This window comes from Tyto alba, unplaced genomic scaffold (genome assembly GCF_018691265.1).
Source record: "Tyto alba isolate M040663 unplaced genomic scaffold, T.alba_DEE_v4.0 Super-Scaffold_23, whole genome shotgun sequence".
NCBI classification, from domain to species: domain Eukaryota; kingdom Metazoa; phylum Chordata; class Aves; order Strigiformes; family Tytonidae; genus Tyto; species Tyto alba.
The window spans coordinates 28595786-28620877 of NW_024881297.1; the positions used below are offsets into that span (position 1 = coordinate 28595786).

The 25092-nt window shown below is 40.9% G+C and overlaps 1 protein-coding gene across 3 annotated transcripts in view; it reads right to left on the minus strand.

Moving 5' to 3' along the window:
- DIP2B (disco interacting protein 2 homolog B) overlaps nt 1-25092 on the minus strand; it is a 69824-nt gene that overhangs the window by 27386 nt on the left and 17346 nt on the right. For 2 of the 3 annotated variants that reach the window (XM_042796751.1, XM_042796750.1), the window contains exons 2-5: nt 12406-12477; nt 5161-5304; nt 3635-3760; nt 1692-1904 (exon numbers count right to left, since the gene is read on the minus strand). In XM_042796751.1, the coding sequence (XP_042652685.1) occupies nt 1692-1904; nt 3635-3760; nt 5161-5304; nt 12406-12477 (555 nt within the window). The remainder of the gene's footprint in view (nt 1-1691; nt 1905-3634; nt 3761-5160; nt 5305-12405; nt 12478-25092) is intronic. The other variant, XM_042796752.1, reaches the window with a different exon arrangement.

Consider the following 25092-nt stretch of genomic DNA (forward strand, 5'->3'; position numbering starts at 1 on the left):
TTCAGTAATTCTCTCATTAACTTCCTCTTAAATAAGCGATTTTTGCTTACATGGGATTTCTTTATACAACACAGCAGGTTCAATCATCTGATAGGGCAAGAATATTCTATTCTAGCTTAATAGAACCACCAACTGTTGCTTACGAAGGAAAAAACCAAACAATTTTGAAACTGTATGTTGGCTTGCACAGAAAGAGTCTGAAGGAAGTCAGGTACTGAATAATTCCCACAGAAAGGTTTTTTTTGGTTGATTCTCTGCACCCCTCTTTCTGAGGAGAAAAAAAAAATTCAGTTCTGCATACCTTTGGTGATACAGTGGCAAGGAATATTTCTTATTTATTGAACTTCTAAGATCACTAGGAAGGACCTAGATTTCCAAACATTTGCAGGACTTTTTATTGCTCTCTCCAAAGAGAGGTATGAAATTGCCTATGTGAGTTAGTATTCATTTAAATTAGGTGTTAACACAGGATGAATGTGGCATCTACATGGCAAATACAATTCCAACAAATATTTAAAATTTCTGTTTTGCATAAAACACTAATTATGTTAGATAGTAGTCATTCTGTAGGTTAGAAGCTAGATTATCTTAATTCATTAGAAAAGGTAACGTGGCTTTCTGTATGCTCCAATTAAAAACAGCCTCTCTGCTTCAAAGACATGTTAATTATATTGACTACATTTTATGGACAATTTCCCCAGTTTTCCATTTCAGAAAACAACTTGCATCCCAGCAAATAAACAAACAAAAATAACAGCAATAACAAAAAATTAAGTGAAACAGTTAAAACCACCAGCACTTCTACGCACTGCTTGCCCCAAACCAGTTAAGCAAAAGCAGAGAGCACACAAAATACAGACATCTCCTAAGATGCACTAATATCCTTAACAGCAGATAAAAAAAAGACAAACATACACAGAGCAAAAACAAACTTTGCAATTTCAAACAGAAGCATCAGCAGCAAGGAGCACCACAGAGCCTCAAAAAACTGAGCCTGGGGTATCCAGATCTGTAGAGCTTGCTCCATCTTCTCAATACCTGGATGCTCTGATTACTTCTCAGACTAGTCATGAAAGAGCTGTGCTGAATCTTTACCCTGCTATAGCCATTCTTTCCAATGACATGCTCCTATGTTCACATAAACGGCTGGTTTTGGTTGTTGCCGGGTTGTGTGTTATTTTTTTTGTTATTTTTTTTTTATTTTATTTTAATCTACCGCAAACAATAAACCATCAGGGCTTATAGCAAAAATGAGAATGTTAAAACACAGCATTTCCCCCATTCAGTAGGCAAAGACACCCTTATGGCATTCATCAGGACACAGATGCCAAATGCTACTTGCATACGGCAGCTTTGTACACACAGTAGCTTCAAACAGCTGTAGACATAAGCGACACAGTATACAGAAAGAAAGTTGCGCCTGCTGATCCTGTCAACACTGTCACAGACCCTGGAGAATTTTCTACTTCGATCAGCTCCTGCTTCCCGCTTCCCCTGTTTCAACCAACTCAATATACTGCAGTTCTTAAGGAAAAAAGCATTGTGACGGTGCAACTCCAACAGATCCTAGCAAGTTCCATCAAAACTAACTAAACTCTTGATCCGAATTTCCCTTACGCAATGGACAACTCCAGCTTTATTAATACAATCTGAACTTGAAGCAATTTTTTCTGTTCATAGCCATCTCCTACCTATTCGAGTATTGGCAAATACATCAGCTAGTGACCCACTGGTCCCTTTGCCTTCTCCATGGGAAAGTGTAGAAGATGCTGATGAAGATGTGGATGACCCCTGAATAGATCGGTTGATCCAAGACTCAGCATTCTGTAAGCTCTGATGCAATGCAGCAGAAAGAGCAGCTTGGCGCCTTAGCGACCCCTCATCCTCGGATGCAGAAGACGTGTCTGTGTGGAAGCAGAAAAGAAAATCTAGCTGCTTAGGGAAAAGCACATTGCACTGAACATGCTCTCTTTCCAATTCACATATCAAGGGCACAGGCTTGTAATACGAAGATCTTTTTTTTCCCAGGCTGTGTCAAACAAGGTTACATCGGCCAAAACAGAAGTTACAGCAGCAGACATCTCCAATGTGAACACATTTACCCCTGGCGTTTCGCCCCTGTTTAAAGCACATAAAAGATTCACCTCCTCAGACAAGTATCCTTCCCCTGGGTTCTCCAAGTTTATTAACTTATCTCTCATTACTTTTCCATTCATATTCTACAATATCAGGTGCTGTATTGCCTAGCTTTGGTACTTTTGAAATGGAAAGCGAGGGGTCAGTATCCTTGTCAAAACTGAAGATTCACAGGAACAAAGCAGAATGCAGGCACTGGGAAACAAACGTGCCAAGGCCACGCGCAGAAAACGCTTTTGTCTGGTATTCTAAATGGGTCCCTTTCAACTGCAGAAAACAAACAAACAAAAAAAAAAACCAACCCCAAAACAAAACAGAGAAAACTACAGCAAGGAACTGCACCCTGTGTTCCCAAGAGAACAGATACCTTGTCTATCCTAAAGCTGTGAATTAATTATTTATCATGAAGAAAGCACTCACTACCCGATGTCTGAAGTTGTACAGTGCTACATATAAACATACAGTTAGGCTTTGGTCTAAAATTTACGTGTTCTTCAAAGTGATTGCCTGCCTATACTCTAGCTGTAAATGAAGCTATTAATTCACGTTCTACCTACTTGCCAAAGTAGAATGCAGTCACGAGCTGAAGACAAAGACTGATTCCAGACACACTGTAAGTGCTAACACCTTTGAGCTGTGGGTACCACACAATGTCCTGTAGTTCTGGACAAGTTAGTACAAAGCTGAGACCCAAGCAGACACCGGGAACATGCACTAACACCCAGTAGAAAGGAAAAGAAAAAAGGATGTATGAAGGAAAAGGAGGTAAAAGAATAGCTATGAGTGAAGTGGCCTAGCAGAGCAGTTTCAGAGAGAGATATGAATTCACAATGAGATATGAATTCATAATCTTCAGATGACTTTATCAATCCAAACAACTGTGATGCTTCTGCACAATGAGAGACAACATAGAAGTCACTGCCGAAAATTACACGTATTCATCTTTAAGCCAGTGCATATAGCTGCTTGAAAACAGAGAGGTTTATTAATATCTGATGCACATGCACCATAACAGACACCACGTTATCCGAGGTATTGTGCCGCAGCCATTACATGGGAGGGATTAGGAAGGAAAAGTCCTGCAAGTCATGGAATCCCACAGGACCCCCTCCAAGGTCCTTGCCCAGAAACGTGCATCGCTGCAAATCCTTTTCCTGTACATTGAGTATTAAACCTTAACAAAATCAGAATGTAAATTATGCATCTGAAATAGGTGTGAGGGAAGCAAAAGAAGAAGCCTCAGTCCAGAAAGCCTGCTCAGCTCCTGCCAGTTGACGCTTTAATAACTCCCAGAAGAGGAGTCATTTTCACAGCCCTAGCAGCAGCTCCACAAAAACAAGCAGCTGCTCAAACACAGCAAGAGCTGCCGGAGTAACAGACTACCTACAAATGTGCTGGAGAGCTTCAACGTTTTGACAATTGTGGCTTCTTGGTTTGGAAACTGCTACTAACGTGTACCTTAGCATCCACACAGACACACACACTGCAAGGACCTAACCTGGGGGAGTGCAGGCATCGGCTGGAGACTGAACAAAGGTAGACCGTCTTTTCGTGGGCATGGGCAGAGCCATCTTCTGTTCTTTGTGTTTTGCCAGTGCTGCTTGAACCGCTTCCGTGTGGATATCTGCAAAAATGGGAGGCCATATACTGAGTTTTGCAACAGCAGAGGAGGAAGAACAACACACAAGGCTTGCACATGTGTAACCATTGCTAGCCGTCTATATTTATGCAACCCCCCCCATTTTACAGTACCTTTCCAAACAACTACATTTTGCCACCTCATGAGTAACATTTCCCTTTTTTCTGCCCCACCCCACCCCCTTTTTTTTTTTTTAAACAGGGAAACTAACTGAGGTTTCTGAAGTTAGCAAACTAATAGCAGGACCAGGTTTTTCAGTCTGGAATCTTCTGGATTAGTCATTATATTCTTGAGTTCCTAGCAACTTTTATAGAAACCCCAACCCCACCAGATTGTTCCCCTCAACCAAAGATTATTATAAAATATGCTTGTGCATAATTTAAAATATTCACATAAGCTAACAGTGTATACAGCCCCAGGTGCAACTCTGGTCTATAAACTGACAAATTCTGAGCCAGTTGTCTGATTTAGGGAAAACCTTATGTTCAAAAACCTGAATGGATGCAGATTTCATGTAAATCTTGAAAGTTACTAACTGCAGCTGTAAATATATGCTGATTAGTAACTGAAACAGGCTAGGACTTGAGGCTTCTATCCCTCTGCAAACATCCAGAACTCTTTAAAGGAAGAAGCATCACTGGCGATGAGAAGACAACGTATTAAAAATATGCTATGACAAGGCAGAGCTAATCTACATTAATTTTTAAGATTAATGTATTTTAATTATGCTTTTCCAAAGACCAGAAAATTAGGCTTTTCTAATGATTTATGAAATGGTGGTAGATGACAGCAGCGTTACTGGACAAGGTATATTTGATATACTTTATTTGCCCCTGTTGAAAAGAAAACTTAAATCTTGCTAATGCAAAGTGAAAACCAAAACCAGGTGGAAACAAAAAGTTAGGTGCCGTCACCTTCTCCTTTCCTTAAGTGAAGGAGGAAATCAGCAGGGTGCTAGTCAGCCATTTCTGCTGCTCTTCGGAAGTACTTTAAGTACAGCTAAAGGCAGCTCTCAGTCTCCAAGCTCCTAGAGCAGATATGTGCAACAGTCGCCAATTCCAGGAACAAATGATTACCTGTCACCTCGCTGAACCTGGTTACCTACAGACATGGTTAAAAGAAGGTTTCCATTCTGTGAACGACTTGCACCGAATAGTTGCATTCAAACCAGAAAATCAAGGTGGCAAAAAGTTGTTTGCTTTTTCTACTTAGCATTCTTTTTGATTCAGCAGCTGCAGTCCTGCAAGTCGGATGTTTCTTTATGCAGAACCACCAAGGCAGGACTTTCCATCAGTGGACGAATAATAAGCTTGATTCCTTGAGAGGCCACAGTACTTTCTTCCCCATGAGCAGGAATCCCAAGTGAAGGCTTGCCCTGCCCTTACCAGATCGATAGCGTTCATCTCTGGCTCCCCCTGAGCGAGCTCGGTGAAATTTGGACGAGGAGGATGATGATGATGCGGAGGCTGGAGTCGCAGATGGAACAGGCATCTGAGTTCTGGATTCCTTCTGTAACGCTGGATCAACCCCTGGAAAACAGTCCACAATTCTCTGAAAGCAGGAAATAAGAGTAGCTTTTTTTGACCATACTTTTCTCATTTATCACATAATTACAGGATTTCTCCCCGCCCTTTTTGTTTTTTGGAGTGAAGTGGATCTGATTACTATATTAATACATCTGTCCAATTATACCCTGATCAGTTAAAATATACCCGGCCCTTCTTTGACCTTACTCTTAAGAGTTTTTTCCAGCTTTTTTTCTTTTCAAGGGGTTGTTTGGCACTTGAAGTAAGAGACAATTTACAAGAAATCTGAAGCAGGCGACACAACACACAATCTCACATAATTTAAGTAACCTATCAGTGATGGGGGAGATGAAGTCACCTTTAAAGAATCTATTACAAAATACAAAAGCAAAGGTGATAAGATTTGGATAAATCTTGATACATGAAACAGTAGATAAGGCAGCTAGGTCCTACACTTCCACACACGTCATAGAGCCATTTGCAATGAACTTCAATGTTTTGGGATTCGGTATCTGTATGGTTTGCTCCCTATTTTGCCATGTTTCCAAGGGGAACAGGACTCCACCATACTCTCATTACTGCATTAAGAAGAAAGAGAATTCACAGCTTAACTTCTGGTAAAGTGATATGTGTAAACTGCTTTTACAGATCATCATCATTTACATCAGTCTCCTTGTAGACACCACTGCTGTGGGCACAATGAGTAAACGGGTTTGACTGATGCAGTAAGTCATCATCCCAAAATAAGTTGTGAAGAAGAGCAAACTCATCGAAAAATATGTTGGGAAGCTGGGTTTCTTACTTAGTGTTCACTGACCAGAGCACGTTATTGACAGGAAAAAAATAACATACCAGCGGCAAGAGCCTCCGCTGTTCACACTAATTAAAAAAACCAAACAGATCTCTAGTTGTCCAGGTTCTGGCTCCATTCAGCGTGTCAAGAAGTAAGCAGCTTTATCATCCTGGAAAAGTTTGTTTTTCCCATGAACGCAGGGAGCTAAATAGATAAACTGATAAGAAATTGTCATTTCACATAATTCAGCAAGGGACACTAGGAAATCATTGCTACTGGAGTCTCAATTCTAAAATGAATCTGTGTGTCAGTGGGAACTTTTTAAAAACTAAAACCAAAAGGTCATATAGCTGTAATTACCTTCAGGTTGTCACCTGAAGTCATGCAAAAAGAAGAGCAATTGTATCATCTAAATGTGCGCTGCGTATGAATTCTCACAAACTACCAAAGGGTTAGAGAAATGAAGAGGAAACCACAAATCCTGGACTCCAATTCCAGTTATACCACTTTCTTAGTGTGTGGTTTTAGGTAAACAACTTACAGCAAGCGCCTCAAGCTCAGGGAACTTACAATACCAGCAAATCACACCTGACTAGCTGCAGAAATCTTCAACATCTCCTATACCTTCCAACACCCTAAAGAGCAGAATATTACTTGAATGTTACAGCAAACTAACTATCCACTTAGGCCAGCGTTATACGCTTTGGAAAAAGTTCAAGAATATGGGGCCCCACACTCTTGGAAGAAGTTCTCTCTTAACCCCTAGCATTGCTATTTGGCCTGGGAATCTTTTCAAAACTTTTCACCTCTTCCTCAAATTTTTAGCAGTTCTGTCTGCCTCCACTGAATGTTGATATTGCAAACTACTGAGCTTATGTGTTAATGAACCTTTAAACTGTCATGCCAAAAAATTACAACCTTTATTTCTAGTTAAAAAGAACGTATCCTGCTAGCCAGAAATTCTCAAACCACGTTAAGAGGACAAACAACTATTTCCCATTTTCACTGGTATTTTTTGTATATGATAACATATAACACAGAGTTCTGTGTTTGCTTATCAAAACATAACCATCACCTGTACAAAGATGCCAGCAGCACAAAAATTAGAAAAGAGAAAGAGACTTATGTGGTTTAGGTGCAAGACCTGGTAATCAGAAGACCTGGACTTCAGAGCAAGATTTTTCAATTCAAAACTCTCAGTTTACCCACATTCAAATGAATTAGTGTTTGTGTCTCCTTCCTGTTATTCTGGAACATGTTTCATTGATAACTAGCTTAGTAGTTTATATGCTAGTTTGTAGCATATATTTGCCTTAATCAAAACCAAGAGGGTTTTATTTTGATCCAAAAGACAAGTCAACTTCACCGACTGAGAAGAAAAGCTTAATGCTTTCTGATCATTTGAGTATTTACAAATTCAAGTACCCACTAGATGTCAGCAGCAGATTTAACACTATTTTAAATGAATTACTAAATTCATATTCAGTTCTCTCTCTTGCAAAAGCATCTCATCTGCTCTGCAGGGCATCACAAGGCAAACATGACATTCCATTTACAAAGGGATCAAATGTGTCTGTAAGTGACATGACACACCAAGAGCAAGCTCTCTGTTTAAACATTTTGCTATGACATAATAACATGTTACAGTCGCCTAACAAAGCATTCAGGCCCAGATGAGGGAAAAAGTGTATAGCTACAGTAAATCACAAATGGCTACAGAACAAAGCACCAGAAGTGAGCTAAGCTTGGCAGGTGATAGGTGACTTATTTAGCATTCCCTTTATAATAATCCTGCTAGAGCTGCAGTTTCTGCTGGCAGGATCCGAATCTACAGAGACGTGAATAAATTACTTTAGATTTGCTTTTGAAGGATGCTACGGATTTTTAAGTTGTCCTTAGTTTTTAAGCAGAATCGACTGCTTTGTGATACCTGCACTTTGTTGAAAGAAGAGGTTCAATGACTTAAGAGAAACAGATTTTTTTTCCATAAAAAAAGATTTTTAGATTAAAAGAATCATTATACACATCACATATAATCAAGAAGGATAAATGTTTACATTAATAATGACAGTAAGTGCCAGATGCATGTAAGTAAGTGCTAGTGACAGAAGAAAAGCAGCAGGCAAACCTGTTATTCTGCTGTTTTGCATACAGAATTGAACAGAAGTGCTAGTGTTGGACTGGCTAATTCCTTATATAACAAGATGATTATTTCAAGCTGCATGCCTGTAAAAAAAATCATGTAAATAACAAACTCAAGCATCTAGGGTTTACAAGTCAGCCTAAGCAGCACTTCCAGAATGCAGGGAACAGCCTGGCTCAGCAGCAGGCACAGCTGCATGAGCTTAGTGGGATTGCTGCTGTCTTCCAGCGCTGAGAAGACTGAGAATTCACCAGATTTAGGAGATGTGGAGACTTTTGCAAGAGTTACTAGCTAGATGGATCTTAATTCTGCCCTGTACAAGACAAGAAGGAAGAATTCAGGTGCTCCATTGATTTAGTCCTGGCTATTATCTCAAAGATGGAGAAATTTATTTCCTAGAGTCAAGTGATAAGCTTTATTTGCAATTGCAACATTCCTCAGACTGAGTAAGGAAGAAAATAATTCCCCATTTGTGGTAGCTGCAAGTCAGATCATGTAAATGGGTGAAACTCTCTAAACAACAGTAAGCTGGAGCACGTGTGCATGATTTACAGGTTTAGGCAAAGCTGGTTTATCACTGGTTACTATTCCACACTAGCTCCCATTTAAAATAACATGTAACATGATGCTGCAAGATGGGGGGGGGGGGGGGGAGAAAAAAAGAAAAAGGCAAAACTTTACAGTAGAGTTCTGCTGGCTTATTGGCAGTCCACAACACACAGGGTGGCAGGAAAGACTCTTCTGAGGCAGGAAATCTGTAACAGCCCACTTGGGAAGCAAAGAAGAAATGTGCCACAATTTCAAAGAAATGAAACACTAAAGTAACAGCATCTATAACGTTCCTACCTTGTGCTATCCATGAATAACATGAAGCAGAAAACCCAACAAAACATACATTAACAGCTTAAATTCACAGATCAACTAAATTGGCTTCAAATGTTACCAATCTCAACAGGTTTACAAGCATATTACTCCTGTCTTCCAACACCTTTCCCTGAGGTACTGGAATACAAAAACCACCACATCCCATTCACCTTACTGTTTCAATAAAAACGGTAAGTACTCCAACGTTTAAAATTTTTAATTTTTTTCTTTTTTTTTTCCACCATCATGAGAATAGAAAACAGAAGCAAGAGCACTCCAGCAGTTACATAAAAAGGTTCTGACAGTGAATCAGTGCTTAATGAATGTAATTTCCTTTACACATTAGCAGAGGAACCGAATGCATTATCTTAAATAGCAAGAAAACGTACTCTGCCAACAGTCTATGTGCAAGGGCTGCTAATTTTGGCAGAAGGCATTCCTGCGTCTGCATTGTTTGAGCTTAAAAGTTGTACATGCTTTTCTAGATTTGCAGCAACTAACATGGACAGGAGCCCTTGCCCTAGGCAGAAGTCTGCCTGTAGTCTGCAACAAAAACTAGTTTCAAGAGGTGGTGGGTTACTGTACTATCTCTTAGTAGCAGAGCAGTTCATCTGTCCATCCAAAAAAACATTTTTCAAAATAGCAAAAAACCAGCACTGTATTGCATCTTTTAAAATAGGCAGAAAAATATCCAGTCCTCACAAATGACTCTGAGGGTGAACTTGAAAAAGCCGATGTTACTCCAATAACAGCAACATCCCAAAGCCCCGAGCCCCCAGCCTGTTCCAGGAGGCAACTTACGGTTTAGCTACAGCCACCCGCGTTCAGAAAGGCACCGAGGACGAGATGACAGCAGGGCGGCCCTTCTTCATTTTCGCGGGCGGTTAGTCAGGAGTGCAACATGACATAAGCACGCCTGTCCTCCCTGTTTTGGTTCCGGCAGCAGTGAAATCAGCAGCATTACTTAACGTGCACAACCTGGGAAGCTGCTCAAAATACTTTCTTCAAAGCCTTTTGTGCAGCAGCCAGCACATAACAGGGGAGCAACAATGCTGGTATCACAGCTCCATCACCTCAGTGAGTTCCATCTACAAAAATGGATGTTGCAGCAAGAAAACATGTATCTTTAGGTAATTAACATTGTTGCCTTAACTCTAAAATAATGAGGCAAGCTCCCAGAGGCAATGTGAATGGAGCACAGACGTAGCAATAAGAATCTCCCAAATTATAATGCTGACATGTCCTGACATGTCATCATACCTACCGTCGTCTCATTTCACATCTGTGAAATGGAGACAGTACATTAGCTAACATCGGGAAGGTACTTTGAGAAGTGTAATATCCTAAACACATGAGTAAATACTATTTTTTTTTTTTTTGTTGTGGAGTAAATTAATTTTCTGCTCATTAACAAGGTGACCTGATTCTGAATCCCTCGTGCATGACTTCAAGAGGATTTTTACAACAGGAGACTCCCAGATACAGGGGCAGCTGGATGTAAGATATATAAAGAGCTGGAGAGCCGAGCCAGAATGGCAGTCAAAATGCCATCTTAATTGGTGACCTCCTATCAACCTGTGCCTCCTCCTGAACTTTGGCTCATTCTGCAGCTTTCAAAAGCGTGACAATTAAAATAGCAAGGGCACAGTCTTGCCAAACAATTCTTTTTTTCCTTCCTAATTAAACAACGTTTTCTGAAACAAATCAAACATGCGTGCAAAGTGACAGGCATGAGGGGCACGAGATCATGTTGTCAGATGAAAAGCAAGTTGTAGAGCTTCGCCCTCCGCTGGACTCCAGGCCAAAAGCAAGTCTGCCAAGAAGGCACGTGAAAGTACGAAAGGAGCCCGCGTTTCCTTCTAGGGCTCAAGATCCCCACTGGTATACACATTGGACTGGGCGACTGCAAAACCTGCTTAACAAATATCTACTTCTAAAGACCATAAGGAGGGGTTAGTCATGTGTGTTGCTTCTTGGTTTCTTTAAATAACAGAAACAGATTTGACACAAAGGTGGCAACCGAGTCTTCAGAGATTCCTAGCACATCCTGGTTCGGGGAGGCAGTCAGCAGTGCTCAGAGCACTGTTTGTAACAAAATCTCTCATTTGATGGCTAAGACCCAATTTCTGCTTGCCTTGCTATCTTTGGGGTGTTAGCTCAGCGAGAGTACACTTCCCTGCTGCGTATAAAGCACCCGCTATGGCAGGAAGCCTTGGACAAGAGAATGGACACCAGCTTTGGTTGAATACGCAAGCAAAACGAAGTTGAGAAACAACTGGGATGGAGGAGACCAGGAACGCAACCACCGAGTGCTTTGGAGTGGCAGAGTCTAGAAGCTACGACACGACAGTGGCAGAGTCCTTTTCTGTTCCTCAAGCAACTGCCTGAACCGCTGTAATTTCAGCAGAAAAACCCTGTAAGATCTTTTCCCAACAGATGTAGTACTGATGGTCAATAAATGCACTTTTAGCTTTCACTTTTTTTAAAATCTTTTTGGCAGTAGCTCAGCCTCAGTAAATTACAGTAAGTCCAGTCACGGCTGCCTGTCATACCCATTCACTCCCCAAACTGCTAAGAGCCAGACACATTAGCTTTGAGTTAAGCATCTCAGCATATCAGTAGTGCAATTATTTTGGGTAAGCATCCCCATAATAATTATTAGGCATACTTTCAGCCACGTCCTTCAGTTTACAATTATATATAATTATCCTGCATACAATCAGCTCTACTGCTAAGGATCTTTGAACCAAAAGAAACAGATGTAAACGAAGTACATGAATTCAGCTCATCCAGTAAAATAAACCAACAAATTATGAAAATTCTAATGTTTCTCCATCAAGGAATTAAGATGTCTGAAAGAAGGGCGCAGTACAGACCAACTCTGCAGTTAAGCCATTTTTAAGAAGGTTTCAAGGATGATTCTCGAGGACCTCACACTTCACGACTGATTCCAAGTCCCTGAGTTCTCAGCTGACAAGGGAGTAGGACGTGATTTATGTGGGAGATAAAGACAGGGCATACAGAGTGTTGAAATCCACAGCACTCTACAGAGACCCAGCAAACAGCTCTGGAACTACCAGGAATCCCTGGAGCTCAGTATGAACAAGTGAACTAGAGACAAAATACTGCCCATGACTTCATGGGACTCATGCAATCTCCACAGTATAATTATTAGATAGCTAGAAAACCACATATGAAACAGAAGCGTTCAGAGTTGGCAAATGGAATCTCAGTGCTCCACTCCACAGATCCCTTTAATGTCAAGGCTATGCAAATCCTTATGCCAGCTGAAACAAGTACCTACCTTGGGTTTGTGGAACGTACGGAGCCAGAAGCTTTGCTCTCTTCTTCTCATACCCCTTTTGTGTGATGTCCCCTAAAACCAAGGAAAGAAAACTCATTTAACCATGTCCCCATCTTTCAGTCTGAGACCCGTTTGCTTTGGTTTTCAGTGATGAGAAAGTTTCACCTGAACACAGCAATGCATATGCTGAAGAAAACCTGAAACCAAATAAATGCAAGAATATTCTAATTTCAAAGCCTCCGTATTACAGACCTTCTGTAGTTTCCCTTGGGATCAGATATACACTATACCTTATTTAAAAGCAATAATTTGAATCAGAACAGCTATCTAAATGGAATATCAAAGCAATGAAAACCTAAAAAGGGAAACTTGGATTGCATGAAAATATTCTGTAACCACAAAGCCAACTTAGGCTAACAAAATTGAATAGTTCCCAAACAACAGGGCAAAGGGAAAGTGAAAATTCAGAGCTTTATCTTACGCTAATCGAGAACAGCTTTTAGCAAATAAAGTGAGGAGCAAATAAATGAAAGAGCATTTTAGCAAATGAAACTGCAGGAGCTGTTTAGGGCACCTCTGAAAACTGAGGCAAGGATGAACAGAGTCAACTTCTAGCCTACTGCCTGGCAAGCACACTCCATGATCCAGAAAAATCAGACTTTTAATCATATCTGTCTGACATTCAGTAAAAGCAAGCTAGGGGATTGTGGGTTTTTTAACCTGGTAGTAGCTGTAATTCCACTGTTTGCCTACTGGTCGAAGCATGCAGAAAAGGGATGCTTGAGCTCCACAGAAGCAAAAACTCCAGAAAAGAATAAGTATTAGTAAACTTTTCCCTTTTTTAAAAAACTAATCTGTCTGATCCTGGAGATGTACCATCTGGCTCCTGTCTTTTGTTTTAATTTCTCACATTACATCAGAACCACAAGAAAGACTGAAACCTTGAAGGGATTAAAACAAAAAGCCCTGCAGCATTTCAAGCCTTTTTGTAGCCTGACCTGCACTTGTAACCTCTTATCTCTTGGGGTCGAAAGACTGGAAGTGATCAAACACATAGCAGTAAGAAAACAGGATTATTTGATATTACTTCTCAAGCTAAAATTACGCCCATATTTGTATTACAACAAGAAACTACTGATCGCAAATGGCATGTTTTGTTTGCCGTGTGTCTGATTATTGCAAGGCAGCAGAGTATTAGACACTGAGCAGCACGGGCCACTGTCTTTGCTGCCTTACAGCATCCTTCTGCCAGACACTTCCCACCTGATCTGAAGGGCCACATCAGAAAAGGTGATTAAAGGGTTTAGGCACTAAGCCTCCCAACACAACCGGCCCCTCTGCTACAACATTCCAGCTAACTGGCCATTTTGCTTATAAAGGTGAATTTGCAGTACTGAACTGCTTGGAATGGGAAAGGGCTTCACTCCTTTGTGCTGGAGAGTCAAATCTCAGTGTCACTTGAAACGCACAGACTGAAAGTTTTGAAGCTGAAATGGGTACTTACACTGCTCAGTGGAGGGTGTGCATTTGCACACAAAATTTTATCTCGCTCCTCTTACACTATGCCTGAGTCAGGCCCTAACAAGTCCAGACAAATCCAGCAACTGAAAATTAGAATGTCCATGAAGCACTGAAATGCCAAGCAAAGCATTAATTTTAATGCTTGATTGCAATACATAGCTCAGTTAAATTAATCCAGCTCACAAGAAAGGTATGCTGCCAGGGTAAGAAAAGTACACCTTCAAAAAAAGAGCTACCCAAAGACTACAGGCCAAAAGGATAACATTTTGATCGACTGCATGAGCTACAAAATCCACCACCTTTCCTGAGATTTGCCTCTCCATTTTCAGAGGCAGTTTTAATTCCCCACATTTGTTCATTTGGGTAGCAAATAGACCAGGGTGACTGCCGCTTCAGGAAAAACAAACCTGCACAGAAAGGGGGAAGGGTTTTCCCTTATAAGCCAACCCACAGATTTGTTTGTAGCTTGTTATTTTGTGATTAATTTCTCCACAAGATTTAATTGGACTCTCAACATTGGTGGTTACACACTATATGCAGTGAAACATGTGCCACAGAAAATTATTGGAATTACTAAGGAACACCAGCACGTTACAAACAAATGCCAGCACTCTCAATTTAAGTATCACATTCTGTTTTACGTACTGGGAAGCAAAGAATTCTCTCTAATCACTTGCTCCACACTAATATCCTACCAGTAAAACAAACCTAGCCTCACACGAATGCAAGGCTTAGAGTTCACAGATTCGCATTTGGAATTTGAAGTTGAAGTGAGATGCTACTGAGAAAAAATGAAGGTAACTCAGGCCAAAACACTATTTGCAAACTTAACTACCAAGCAATGCAGATCATTTACATTACTGCTTGAAAAACAGATTCTCTGAGCGTAAACTACTAAGAAAATAAAAAGCCTAATGCTATTTGGCAAGAGCAGGAAAGGTCCAACTAGCAAAATTCAAGCAACAGAAACAAGGGTGATAAATTCCTGGGACTTCCCTGCAGCACTGTGTCTTCTCACCACTGAATTTCCAAGTAGAGTTTGTTAAAAAAAATAACAATCAACCATTATTTTGACAAACAGGTTGACAGTCCCAAGTACCTGCCTACAGAATTAGAAAGTGTAATGCTTACATTTTTAGACTAGCTATACTGAAGCGGAACTAGGCAGTAGGGACTGAAAAGGTTAGAAGAAACAGGTAAGTTAGAGATCTTTATCTAAGGATAAAAATCCATGCAGGTTAGAAACAGAATATAATTATCAGAAATAAAGATCCAGCAAGACACAGGGACTAAGGCTCTCGGAAAAAAAAGCTTGTGTGTAGGCATGGGTGACAGACATAAAGTCATCTCAATAAAATTATGATCCAATTACTACAACCACAATAGCTATGCCCAAATTGACATCTCAAGTCTTGGAAGCAAGTGTCCCTTTAATACGCTGCACGAGTGGAATGAATTTATTGAATAAAGCCTCTTCTCTCTGGTCATACATAGTGTCCAAATTTGGTATCAACCCACTGAGACAGAAACCACAGATTCACCAAGAGAGGAATTTTCTTTCACCCTATTCCTTTTCTGCTGATCTACAGGAAATGGAAATGTCTAGATCCGAACATAAATGTGGACTTCCTCGCTGAATATCATAAATTACTGCAACAGGAAGAGAACCAAGACAATAGGACTGCAATCTGAAGAACCATTCACTCCTGCTACATGAACCTGGTAAATCATCAACCACGCTTCCATAAATTAAATACTTGGTGACATTTGGTGTGCTAAATTCTCCCAGATAGCTGAAAAAACAACCCAAGAACCACAACCCCTCTCCACACAGAAGCAAGACACAGCACTACAAAGGAAGCATTAGCAAAGCAAATGAGAGCTGACAATTTAGCTTTAAAATGGTGCTAGTGTTTGTTCATTCCTAGGAAAGAAATTACAAACACAAACACTTACTGCTGAGACATTCTTTTGGCCCTCTCCCAGCTACAACTGTTTCTGTTCAGTTGGGGCCTATATTTATCTACATCCCAAGCCAGTCATGGCTGTGCCTCCACATGCTGAGGAGGCCCTGCGAAAGAAATGGGAATCTTGTCAAAAGAAAGCAAAGCTTCAGCTTCTTTTCAGCCAAGACCCTCTCGCCATAAGCAACCGTTGTCACAATCTTTCCTAGTGTCTCAAAATGTGATGTCAGGAATCTTCAGGTTTTGGGTGTTTTGTTGTTTGTTTTCTTTCTTTTTTTTAAAAAAAAAGGACACATGAGAGTGAGCGAAGCTGCTGGTCGCTGATGCAGCGGAGGAACAGGCTCTCCTCCCTTGACACCTCTGCTGCAGACAACCACCGGCTCAGGTGCAGTGATGTCTTCAACTTCCACAGATAACCAGTATATTAGAACAGACTGAAGTGTAAGTACAGCCCACCACCACCACAGTCCAGTTTAACAGCTCCACACACTACCTTTTTCCTCACTACACTACCCAAACCAAGTTTTTCCACCCCAACCAATGCAAAGCTCTGCTACCACCTTCGCTACTCACAAAGGTTAACTCATCCCAATACAGGAGAATTTTTCTCCTGCAGAGCCACCAGCTCAGTTTTCCTGCTCATTTTCCAAGCATTTGATGTACCAGCTCCAGCCAGCTTCACAGAACAGGTTCTCTGGCAGGAGGCCGACACTGGTGTTGCATTGCTTCAGTAACTCCTCTCTCACTATATATCACAATACTGTTCCCCTTTCAACCCTCTCCTCCCCCTCCCCTTAATCTTTTCCCTCTTCTGACAGTTTTAGAAGAAGAATTTAAAGAAATCCTATTTTTCAAGACACAGCAGGTCTTGCAAATACATGAAAATGCCCTTCTGTGGATTCAGAGTAGGTAAGAACTCTAGATTTATGGTTTGCAGAAACAAGATAAGTTCAATCAAGGAGCAATGATTTTTCCTCACTTAGAATGCCTGGACAATAATCCTGACTGTGGTCACCTCCATGATGAAGGCCAAGAGGACCAGCTTGTTTGCGATTAAATAAGTGTACATTTGAGAAACAGAATTCCCTAGGGGAAAAAAAAAAAAAGACAAAAAAAAAAAAAAGGCCCCCGAGATTCCTTTTTCATGCGATTCTCCTAACTTCTTGGAAGGAAATTAGAATTGATCTTCATCATGCAAGTCCAATCTGGATGTTCTGACCATTGAGAGTGCAAAAGAAAAGCAGATGTCAGCAGTGACAGAAAACAGAGGAGTGGGGGCTTGCACAGAGCAGAAGGAAGCCCAGGGCCCTACAGCTGATCAGCCTCGATGTTACACCTATATTCAAATCATGCAATAGAGAAGCCTGAAACTTCAGGAGTCTCACCGCCCTGTGACGCCAGGCTGCTTTTTAGCAATTATAGTTGATGATCTATTCTAAACAGTGGTGCTCAATCAGTGCAAGGTGGTAACACCAGCTAATCCTGCTGCGCTCAGACAATACTCCTCTTTCAACATCCTTGCTCCCCTTCCCCCCATGGAATGAGAACACTGAATCATTTACTGTCTAACAAAACCATAATTACTACAGTGGAGAAATTAAGGAAAATGATCACGTAGTACACAGCATCTCCCCAACAAAGCCTCCAAACACTTGACTGTATCAAGCAAAAGATTCAAATTTGAAAGCAGTTTGTATGCATTTTTAAAAAATGTATCCTTAAAAAAAAAAAAAAAAAAAAAAAGTCAATGTTTCTAGCAGTTTATGCTAGCAAAGAATCATGGAAATGCTTCTGGTACATTCATTAGTCCCAAAACACAGATAGCTACTCTATTTATCAGCAAATACTGTAATAAGATTCTAACAAAAATATGGAAATAAATTCTATTATCACCACTGCACCTGCTTTCAGGTCTCACCCCTATAAATGACCTTGATGACTTTGCCTTTCTTGCCTAGTCCCCTGCTTGATCTCTGGGCACATAAGGACAGGTAATGTCTCCCTTGTAGTTTTATCATCTCGAACTTGTTCTGAAAGAATACAACGTAAAGCCTGGTTTTGCAGAGCTTGATTTTGGATTTTCTGTCACTGACCAGAAGTAGACACCAAACTGGAGATACTGAAACTCAGAAGTGTAGCTGAAAGTCCAAAACGTTCTTTCGTTGCATGCCATTTCCAGATAAGGTCTTTCAAGTGCGTTTGGAAGTGCTAGGTGACATGTTTGAGAAATCCAAAATGAGGAAGGTATGCACTTTAGCACTTAAGACTGTCTCAGTTATGGCCTAGGCAGGAAATAAATATCAAACCAATGAGTTCAGCACTTCAGTAAGAAATGCTGTCGCCACTCGTTTATTTTGCAGCCAGATATCGTCTTTCTTCCACTTCCTGGAAGACTGGCAACTTCTAGACACCCCCAGCCCTGATGGTTTTACCAAGGCTTAAAGCTAGCATGCCCCCAACCTCAGGCTTCAGCAACCCAAAAGACAACATTCAAACCTTTTTTCTATAGCTGTGTGTTCAAACAGAATATACCTGTTAAATGGTCTTGCACTCCTAACACTCTTTGGCTATAACTTCAGCACAAAAATTACATTTGAAACAAGTTTAGACAATTGCCTCTTTCTGTTTGAGGCCAAATGATGATGCAGCTTCAAAGATTCCCTCCTCCTTCCTTCTGGTGAAGCTGTATATCAGGTTTCCTCCTTGAAGACAACACCAAGGTCTGCAAACTGTACAGTCTTCCAGAAAGAAGTCACCGATTTCTTAAAAGAAATAAAGCCTTACTCACTATGTCACCAAAAAAAATAAGAAAACCCAACAGAACAGGTTTGTGCTTTGCAGTTTCCCTTTAACAGCACCATTCTGTTCCCATTAAGAACATGAATAGGCTACTGAAAAAAACAGCAAGCCTTACAAAGCTGTGTTTGTTAAGCACAAGCATTATACTGCTACAGTTTCAGTCCTAAAAGTTTCACAGACAGATCAGCTCCAGATTAATTTATATACACAGTACAAGTCTACTTGGCTCCAGCACTGTGGGGACTCTGTTCCACAGTTTCAAAAATCTTTTCTAAAGGCTTATGGCTGTTGCTTTACCAAATTAAAACTATTTCAATCTCAACATTTATTATTTCAAAAGAATGCAATTCAAGGTTAGGTCTCTGTGGCTTGGTCTACCCCGCGCACACGGCCAGACGGCCACACCGCAGCGCCTGGGTCGCTTAAGGTCACAAGGTGCACCTCACCACAAGCCACACTGTGTGCCTTACACCTTTTTAATTTTGTTGTTGTCTTACCTCTAAACAACAAATCCAACTACTGAAAAAAATGCTGAAGAATCTCTTTATCGAGCAACAGCATTTCAGAGTTTCAGATGATCCACTGTCCTCGATTCACCCGCCTGGGCCTGTGCATTACGGGTAATAATCTTAGATGCCATATGTGATGCATCACCAACCCGGGTGAGCTAAGGACAGAGTGCAGTTTTCTTTGTGTGTGTGGGCAGAGGGGGTGACCAGTGAAGAGGAGGTGTCACCAGATCAACTTCAGACAAAGACCCTCCTTTCCCCGCAAAGAAAAAAAAAAAAAAAAAAAAAAAAGACATATATGGTAACTTATCATTACCATTTCTGCTGAAAACGGCACTATCCAGGGTCAGCAAAATGAGTTCTCAAAGGCTTCGTAAGACTGGGACACTGAAAAATGCTTGGAAGCTCACCACTGTAAATAAGAGCCTCTTGTAGATGTACTGCACTTTTGTTGATTCTTCTCTTTGCGGCAGACATGAGAACATTCTCCCATGTGACTGCACACAGTTTACACAGCATCAACGTGACAGGGGGATTCTCAGCGGTTTTTTTAAAGGACGTCCCCAGGTAAATTGCTCAAATGACCACAAAGCCAAACTTCCAGCCATGCCTCTAGTTCATTTGCACGCAAGAACTGCAAGGCCAGAGATACTCACCTTCCAGATCCCGACCTGTGACAAAAGGATGGATGCACAATGCACTTGTGCATCGCCAACTCAAGTCACACACGGGTAACAACTACCTTTGCAAAAAGGTAAAACGCTTTTAAAAGCGTTCCAAAAACTCTTGAAGATTCCCCCTTAAAACCTTTAAATACATCACTAAATTCAGTTAAACCTGATGACCCTATTAAATACAGGCTCTGCTCATGGCCTCTAACATCTGCAAAATACAATCACTGAAGTCAACTTTATACAAGATATTATGTTGCAAAGTGCAGCCATATAAATTTTACATGTTATCCATAAAACCAGCACATGCACATAAATAGCTTAATCCCATACACAAATAATAAATCTTGCATGTAGCTATTTAAAATATTTTTTTTTCCCCAGGATGGGGTTACAACTTGTCATGAGGAAAAAATGCATTTTCCCTTCTGAATGCTATAAAGGGCACAAACCCAAGGCTTTGTCACAAATAGGATTTTACAAAATCTATTCAAGAGAAACGTTTTCATCTATTTTTAATGTGTAGTCAATGAGAAGAATGTGGATTTAGATGTAGGAGCGCTTAACAGTGTTTGTAATACTAGTCCTGCATCAGAACAATGCACTTAAATGACGAGAAACAGAAAGTGTCACAAACACGTATGCAAGAACTAGCTATACTTGCAGTCTGAGCTGAGTAAAGCAAGGCAACTCACAACGCATTTGAAAAATCCAGATGGAGCAATTCTGCCCTGAATAATGCTCTTTTCTGACTAACCTCCTGGTCACAGACACTAGCAGATACTCACATGTAGTTAATCCTCTGCACAAACTCACAGACCTAGCCCTCTACCACTAGACTGAAAACAAAAGTTTCCCAGGAAATGACTAAACTTTATGCAAGAGTAAGAACCCTGTGATTCAGCACTTATTCAGTAGGTAGGTACAGCATTTTCTTCCTTAAGGTACAAACTGAAGTATTAGAACAGCAAGTGCTGATAACCTTCTCCTAGGAGTTGTCCGTCCAGCCCAACTACAAAAGATTACACACGCGTAAACTCTTTGCCTATTCTCAACAGCATGCGCTTTCTCCCCAGGATAGACCAGCGTGGACAGATGATTTTCCAAATCAAGCCTGTTTTTAGCCCAGGAATAAAAACAAAAACATGCAGGCACCCCAAGAGAACTCTGTATCCTGCTGCAAAATACTGAAGACATGTCGATAGCCACCCCCAATCACAAAGCCAAAGGATATCTTCCCTTGGGTTTACCACAACCTGCAGTAAACAGCATTCAGTGATGGTCTGGGGCTCTGAAATGTGGTGATTGATTAAAGTCAGATGCTTTCACCCCACCCGCAGCCACCGGTGACACCACAGTTTCCAGTCCAAGGTATTCACTGAAACCAGACAGTCCCTGGCATTTGTTCTGCGCCTTGGTTCCAGGGGAGGACGGACCCTCGCCAGGGCTGGTTTCCTCTCAGCGCTCTCACAAAAAACACGATCGTATTTTTGCAGCCTTTTGTTCAGCAGCTAACGTGGCCACACAAAAACATCAGAATATTACCGCAGTGGATCTGCTTGGGATAAGATTAAAATAGATGTTAATAGGGGTTTTAATCCGGTGTGCAATTCCTATCGCCTACCCTTTCATGGTCCTCGGATGCCGTTATTTAATAATTCTCTTGAAAGAGGCTTCAATTTTTCTAACATAAGCTAACTGCCACAGGTACTCCTTGCTGGTAACTCTCCTCCAAATCTGACACCACAGCAACACTTTGCCAAACCACCCCGAAAAGCAGTTTGGATATGCAGCCCATTTCAGTCCAACTGTACCTGAAGTTACTTTCTGTAATTAAATTCTAGATTCTTGAATAAGATGCAAGAATGGGAGAAGAAAGAAGTTAAGAGCAATTACTCCCCTATCTATCGATCAAACACGGTGCTTCTCACACAAAGTACTCAGGCACGGAAATGCAACTCTGACCTTCCTTTAAACACAGTGCTAACAGAGCACTAACCCAGCTGGCGTGTCATACTGCACGGTAGCACAATAATTATGTACTTCCAGGTGGGAAAATGCTATTCCAAATCATAGTGCAATGAGCTTGGTGATTAGGCATGATGAAACAAAGAAAGATACCTTGATGAAAGCATTAGCACTTAAAAGATCACTCCCCAAACAAAAATCAACTTAAATAATAATAATTTAAAAATCAATTGCAAGAATTAATTTTCTAAAACTAAAGAGGTGAGACATCTATCGCGACATGTTTTCCCACATGCCTCCTACCCTGGTTTTCCCAAAGAGGCAGTACCAAGTGTGTATTGCTAAGGATGTCTCTCCCGTGTCACAGAAAAAAAGCAGCAGAGAAAGTGATGGCTGCTCAAGAGAGCAAAGCACACTGTTTTTCTCAAAGCAGTGAAATCTGAAACACAAACCACAGTCATTTTATAGCATTAACAAGTGCTTACTCTCGGATAGTTACTATTAAACAGTATTAGTCACCATAGAAGGATTCCACTACTTAAAGTTAAAGCAATACAATTATTAATCTTTTACCCAGCCTCAAATTAGTGTGCAACACCAGTAATTTGTCTGGCGGAAACTCCCACCAAATTCCAGAAGTGTACCTGACAAAAAGACAGCAGGCAGGCTCAGGGAGCAGCTACAAAACTGTTTTTGGTTTTGTTATTCATTCCTTTCAAGCCTGACTAGTGGGAGCCAAAGCACTTTGTTAAATAACCTTAAACCTGCTCTGCACACCTCCATCCCAAACACATGGGTTTCTACAAAACCCGAGCTATCTTCAACTTATCGGGAGGCTGCCCCATGGGGCGATCCTTGCTGGGTACAAGGCCGGGGGGTTCCTACAGGCTCCTCTGTGCAGAGACCAGGCCATCACTTCTGGACTGAAGAGTACAACCCATTCATGTTGGTTACAAGCTTGGGAAACCAGATGGAAACAGAAAGAGCGGAAGACAAATGCACCGTACAGCATGGCATAAGAAGCAGTTTTCAGGCCCTGAGCTCAGTACGGGCTGTGTTAAGCTTTCAGTTATGTTTACATCAGCAACCATGGCTTCTTGAGGAATTTCACTGCTAAGGAAACCATGTTGGCATGTCACCAGCAAGCCTAAGAAAACCCATTATTCTGTCAGCTGCAATGCTCTTTACAAGAAAGATCATGCAAGGAACGACTTCTGCTCAGGGCTCTTTCGGCATGCTAAAGAAGAGTCAACGTCTGCTTCAGAAGCACTTTGTTCAGAGGCTAGATAGCAGGATGCGGCAAGATCCTTGTTACATGAAAGCCTTTAAGCTGTGTGGAAGACCAAAATAATGAGCAAAATGTACTATATAGCAGCAAACATGAGAACCCTCATAGCACCACTCAACAATCCAGCTGCCTGTTGCAAATCCACCAGAAAGTTACTGAACTTCGCTGCTTCAATGGAAAATACGCACCTCTTCCAGCACACCAATTCTTCCTTTCTAATTCTGCACACTAATAGCTCTTTAAAGGAAACAGCATTCAATTCTTAGTACAAAGTGGCCCCTGCTCTGTCTGCCTTTAAGTAGAAAAACCGTGCTATTACCATAAAGAGAAGGAACGGTCAATCTCAATTTGCTGGCCTTGTTACGCAGGATTATTGCAATATCAGACAGGTATTTCTGTTGTTCCAAAGTGGTGAGACTCTAACACATGTATTTTTCTTGCTTTGCATCAGTATGCCATCACTGTTGTAATACATTTTTGGAAAATCGTGAAACGAATGTCCTTTCTACATTGACACCAGTGGACCTTGAACCTAAACAAACAGGCTTAAAAGTAAGAAAGATCTTATTCAACAAGCTATCTCCAAAACCACAATTACTACTTACAGTGAATTTTCCTACTGTGGCCTCTCTGAGGGTGCAATGTCTCCTTTTCCAGTTTAAATAAACTGAATTCTCAAATGTCTTACTTGTAAAGGGAAGGAAGTATGGAGAAATCGGCAGGATTATTTAAGAGCACACAGTCAGCAACTTGACAAAAAGAAAAAGAAAGCAAACAAAATGAATAAGAGCTTACAAAAAAAAAGATACTGCAGTTATAGACGTGATTTAGTTTGAAAACTTAAGTCTTTCACAGCAATTTACTACAGGAATTATTTATAACACAATATGCTTCCAAAATACTATGTGTTTATTACAAAATTTGTCATTGCAACCTTCTTCAAAAGCTGTTTCTGAGATCACATTTTCTCATCGAACACTCACATAATCAAATTCCACGTGAAAAAAATTCTATATTGTTTATTTCTCATTAGCGAAAAATAAAGTAGACGATAACAGTGGTGTAATCACAACAAATAACTCCCAAACACCTTGCTGGAAATTCTCAGTGAGTGGGGAATTGAGGCTCACAACAAAACAAAAAACAGAGGATGACACAAAGCTTTGGACAATCGCTGCTCTGTTTGCACAATAACTACATCTCCACGGCAGTCTAGATAGAGGCTGAGAAAACATCTCAGCTGAATCCCTCCCTAGCCCCAGTTTACCTAGGCCAGTGTTTCTGCAAAGCTGCTTTAGTATTTGGAATTGCTCAGAAAAATCTGACGGCACTGCGCTCCTCTCGGAGGGAAACTCTTCCCGTTACAGCAGGCATCCTCTCACCAGGCCAATGGCCAGTTCTGGCGTGGCCGGATCTCCACACAAAACTAACTCCCTTCTGCAAAAGCAAAGCTATTACCATGAGACAGATTAAAGCCTAATAATCTCACTGACAGAAGCCTCGTGAAGAACAAACTGGACAGCTTCCAACAACACTGTCTCCGCTTTAGAGGACTGCAGAATAGGGACTGGCCCTAACACAATACGTATGACACTTGTAATATTAATGAGTCAGCCCTCTAACTACACACTAGAGCTGAATATCAATGAAAAAGGAAGCGTGTTTTACATCTGGCACCTGGCATATCGGAACAGCAAGCAAATACTGCTTTGCTGGATAAGCAAACACCTAAATACAATTACTCTCCAAATTGTGGTATGTGATTTTGACACTTCTGCACTCTGCTCCCATGAAAGCCAGAGACAATTTGATACAGTGGAAATGAACTCATCGTGGTTTATTTGTAATAAAAAGGGAAGAAAACCAAACACGTCCCTCTAGAAATAACTCAGCTTTCAGCAGGTAAATGAAAAACTCCTGTTGGTAAATTCAGCATTAAAGTATCAAAAAAACGGAAGCTAACTGTA